The 4942-nt window shown below is 43.4% G+C and overlaps 1 protein-coding gene across 1 annotated transcript in view; it reads left to right on the forward strand.

Annotated features, from left to right (window-relative positions):
- Positions 1-1779: 1779 nt before the first annotated feature.
- The window catches only part of RC3H2 (ring finger and CCCH-type domains 2), a 23571-nt gene continuing 20408 nt past the window's right edge, over positions 1780-4942 (forward strand). Inside the window, exons 1-3 of the mRNA XM_015418416.1 lie at positions 1780-1818; positions 2269-2564; positions 3106-3130. Coding sequence (XP_015273902.1) covers positions 2334-2564; positions 3106-3130 — 256 coding nt within the window. The 5' untranslated portion in view covers positions 1780-1818; positions 2269-2333. The remainder of the gene's footprint in view (positions 1819-2268; positions 2565-3105; positions 3131-4942) is intronic.

The following is a 4942-nucleotide window of genomic DNA, read 5'->3' on the forward strand; positions in this document are numbered from 1 at the left end:
CAGTAGCTCCAGGACTTGGATGCATTTGAAAAGGGCTATAGATCTAAGGTGTGTTCCTACATCTGCCTTCAGAGAGGGGTTTAAATAATCTGTTTGAATGTCTGTGTGTGGGCAGATTCTTTTGATTATCATTCAGCAATACAGCTTTCATATCTTACTTGCATGTCCAGTAGGCCACTAGTAAATCAGGTACAAGTCTCTTGGGTGGAGTGAATGAAAGATATTGATGATTGTATTGACTATTTGTTTTAATAATGCTTTTGATATTGTAGTGTAGTGTTCTGAAGTTATGCTGTTTTCTGCTGGGAACCGTGGGACCAGCATGTACAGCAGCCATGTGGGATTGGGGCTGGAAGAGAATTATGTGAGACTGAGTGAAAAAGTTGCCTCAGTTTGGAGAAATAAATATTTTTTTAATCCCAAATGACCTCTTTAGTTTGAACCAGGTTGACCAGGCGGAAGTATCAAATTATTTTCCCCTGTACTTTATTTAATGATAACTCATATATTCTGAAAGATGCATCTTTTTTAAGCCCTTAATCATGCTACTGAAGTAGAACAGGTATGCAGATCAGTTGTTTGGTCAAATGTGAAGTATCATTAATTGCCCAGCCAATTTACCATAGTCAAATATTCCATGAAGTCAAGAATGCCCCTGTTTACGTAGCAACTCCCTCCTTTTATTCCATTATTGTGTTATTTGTAATTAACAGCAACCTTTAAAACCTGACTTTGATTTTTAATAGTTGCTGCTACTTTGCTGTATCAGCGTTCTCATTTCACCTTTAGTGTTCCACAATAAAAGCAAATTTACCATTACAGAACCCTTAACTAAATTTTATTTTTGTAATTTGTGTAAGTTTCAATGCTGTTGATAACTGAAGTATCTTTTTGGTTGTTCTGTTGAAGTCAGTGCTTTAACAGTACTGGATTAATATTTGTCTGGTCAGTTGATGAAGTCTTTTTTGACTAGGGCTTCCTTAATGTTGTATATGCTATTAAAGGTTTATTGATTGATTGATTGATTGATTGATTGACTAGGGCTTCCTACCTGGTGGTGAAGTTTGTTCTTATGGTTGGACTTCAGATAATAATAAGTATTATAATACATCTTGTAAGTTTACTACAAACCAGAATTACAGTTGTTGTTGTTGTTGAGAGAGAGAGAGAGAGAGAGAGAGAGAGAGAGAGAGAGAGAATATTGCTTTCATGCAGAATTAACGTATTTGAATTGGTATTGCATTCTTTCAGTTTCCAAGACAGGCTAGAGCAGTCAGCTTTTTTTATATATATAACATCCACCTTTTTGGATACCCGGGCATCCTGAGCATTTTATTGCAAAATGAAGGTGGTCTTGGTGGGATTTCATCATGGGGGGAGCAGTTTCAGGGGTGGCCCAAGAATTGTGCCCCAGCAACCTCAATGACATTGCAAGGGGGGATACTGGTTGGACCTCATGCTACTTTATTGATGTTCAGAGCTTGAGTTGAATCCAACCAGTTGTTCAGCTGATGAAAAAGAAAGGAAGGGTCCCCTTCAACCACCTGAAAAGGCTGTTGTGGGGAATCATGGGACCAGGATATACACAAGCCACATGGGACAGGAGGTGTAATATGGAGGAGAATTGTGCAAGAATCAGTGAAAAGTAGACTGGATCCAACCCTGTATTCTCTGCCTCTCTGCATCTTTTTACATCTGTGTGCACTGCTCTCTGAACTCCAGTCCTCTATTCTCCATTTGTTCCAAATGTGTTTTTCCCCCACAGATTTATTCAGATTCTGCTACATGAAGTCTTCAGTATGGTAGCCACAACAAAATGTAAGAAATGAAGCAAAAGTTGCCTAGTTCATTTCTGCTGTATAATATTGGGCTGAGAGATATATCCAGGCTTAAAAAAAAAATCCTCACATAGCAAATAATGAGTTCAAATAGGCTATGTGCAGCCAGATGATTGCTGAACAGTTTGCTTGCATGGTGCTGAGTCACTGGGGGGAAAACACATCCAGTTCTTTGCATACTACTTTCCTGGCCTGAGGCAAGCTAGTTCTGTTTCTGTGTTCCCATGTTTTTGCAACTGAAGACTAGCTTAAAAAGTGCTCAAGGTGTCTTAACCCACTTGCCTCTGAGGAATATTTTCACCCCCTTTTCGGGGATAGAATCCTTGACCTCATGGGTTACCCATTATGGGTTTTAAACTCGTCTTCCCAGTGGCAAGCTGTGTAAACCTTCTACCTTTCTCTACATTAATACATTTTGTTTCCTTCACAGCTGCCAAACACTAGACGGTGAAATAATGGTTTGCTAGCTGTCGGAGCGAGCGCCCACCTTCCACAATGCCTGTGCAGGCGGCACAGTGGACGGAATTTCTGTCCTGTCCGATCTGCTACAATGAGTTTGATGAGAATGTGCACAAGCCAATCAGCTTAGGCTGCTCACACACAGTCTGCAAGACCTGCCTGAATAAGCTGCACCGCAAGGCCTGCCCTTTCGACCAGACAGCCATCAACACTGACATCGACGTGCTTCCTGTAAACTTTGCACTTCTCCAGTTAGTTGGAGCCCAGGTAGGTGCTCCCAAATCTACATGCAGTTTATTGATTTTACCACATTCATACCCCACCTTTCTGCCCTCATAAGGGCCATCTTATGGGTCTGTGTTTTGATCTCCAGATGGGTAATTGAATTGCAAGAAACAGGGGTAGGGGATATAGATCTGTGTTGCTGCTCTGGAATGGGTGGGTGGGTGCTATTCCTTTCCACATACAATATGTTTTATCAGAAATGATCCTCCTGAGCTGCTTTTTAAGCCCAAGGAGGGGCAAAACAAATGTCCGCACTGTGTCAATCCATTTTGTCTCTTGTGGCTTAAGCAGAGGCTGTTTATTTTATTTATTTTAATTTATTTACAAAATTTATATCCTATCTTTCAGCCCAGTCAGGGCCACCAAGGCAGTATAAAACACATCATAGAATGAGTTAAAACCAGAACTAAAGTACATATATAGAAAAATGCAGAAACATCAATTAAAACATAGGGCAGGGAGGAGGGATTACTAAGGGAACATCAGACAAAAGAAGAAAGTCTTCACTTGCTGGTAGATTTAGGTGGGTAACCATGTTGGTCTGAAGCAACAGAACACAGTTTTAGTCCAGTGACACCTTTAAGACCAACAAAGTTTAATTCTGGGTATAAGCTTTTGTGTGCATGCACACTTCTTCAGATACACACTTGTATCTGAAGAAGTATGCATGCACACAAAAGCTTATGTTGTTGTTATTCAGTCGCACAGTCGAGTCCAACTCTTCAGGACCCCATGGACCAGATCACGCCAGGCCTTCCTGTCTTCCGCCGTCCTCTGAAGTTTGCTCAACTTCATGTTCGTTGCATCTATGACACTGTCTAACCATCTCATCCTTTGCCATCCCCGTCTTCTTTGACCTTCAATCTTTCCCAGCATCAGGGTCTCCTCCAGTGAGTGCTCCCTTCTCATTTGGTGGCCAAAGTATTTGAGCTTCAGTTTCATTATCTGGCCTTCCAGGGAACAGTCAGGGTTGATTTCTTTTAGGATTGACTGATTTGATCTTCTTGCAGTCCAAGGGACTCTCAAGAGTTTTCTCCAGCACCATAGTTCAAAAGAATCTATTATTCGGCGCTCGGCCTTCTTATACCCAGAATTAAAGTCTTATACAAAAGCTTATACCCAGAATTAAACTTTGTTGGTTTTAAAGGTACCACTGGACTCAAACTGTCACCTGCTGGTGGAAGACAGTGAGACAACAGGAAGCCAAGATTTTTGGGGGGAGGGGGAGTTGCACTTCACCTTGGAAAACACAGCAGCCCTAATCCTATTTAGCACGCACAGATTCTTGGCAACCGTTGTTTGCAGTTCAGTTACATGTCTGGGGATTCATACATGAACCCCAGCTTCACAAGTAGCTTGGCTGCCAGGCAACTGAGCACCTTGGCCACTTCCCCACCAGCTTCGCTCCACTCCCAGCCAGCAACATCCAGAACAGTGGCGACGGAGGTGGCTGCAGTCCCAGCAGCAGGAGGTGCCTAGCTTGCTCACTGGGGCGGGGAGCGGGCAGGCGGGCTTGCTGTGCTAGCCTGAGTGAGTAGGCTGGGGAGAGCGTCCTGCTGCCTTTTCCCACTCCCACATTGGATGTCTTTCTCCCCCTCCCCTGCCAGTCCCCCTCCTGAATGCTGCTGGCCAATGCTTGCTTCTCGCTGCCTAGCTTCACAACTTGAGCAGGTATGCAGTGCTCTGGGGGAGAGAGGAAGCTGCGGCTGCTGGGCATTGCCCCTCCCCACTTGCCTTGGAGTCTGGGTGTGTATGTGCAGGGCTGCCTTAGGGGAAGGCTGGCTTCTAAGGAGTTTCACTAATTAACTTTGATTTAATTAGCTGGTGGCCCCCACAGGCCCCCTCCCAAAAATATTCCTAGCTACGAGGCTCTGCTTACTTTTCCCAGTTGGGTCAACGATTAGGGTTGTTTCAGTTTGACCATGGTGGCCTTTTGAACTGCCACACTATTTTTTGGCCTGCAGTTGATTATAGTCCATCTTGTTTTATTAGTTCTTCCATGACATCTCTGGCTTGGGCTGCGCTCAAGCTAAGCCATTGCTTTTTCAAAGTACAGAAGATCTTCAATTTTGTTTCCTTCCTGAATGGAGAACTTCCAGGGCAGGCTCTGTCACAGTCCTCTCTTTGTCTGCCACTCCATAGCGTAAATCAGCTGGTTTATCTGTCCACGAGAGCTGGAAATGGACTGGGTACAGAAAAATAAATCTTACTGGCACAGCTGTTTTTTTAATCTGATTAGGATGGTTTATATATTTTATGTTGTTTAATTCATGTACCCTCATGATGTCGTCACCCCTCCCCTACCAGTAGCTAAGGAATAAAGTATTTTTAAACCTGTGCCTGGCCTCCCACTTGAACGC

Source organism: Gekko japonicus, unplaced genomic scaffold, assembly GCF_001447785.1.
Source record: "Gekko japonicus isolate JY-2015 unplaced genomic scaffold, Gekko_japonicus_V1.1 scaffold127, whole genome shotgun sequence".
NCBI classification, from domain to species: Eukaryota; Metazoa; Chordata; class Lepidosauria; order Squamata; family Gekkonidae; genus Gekko; species Gekko japonicus.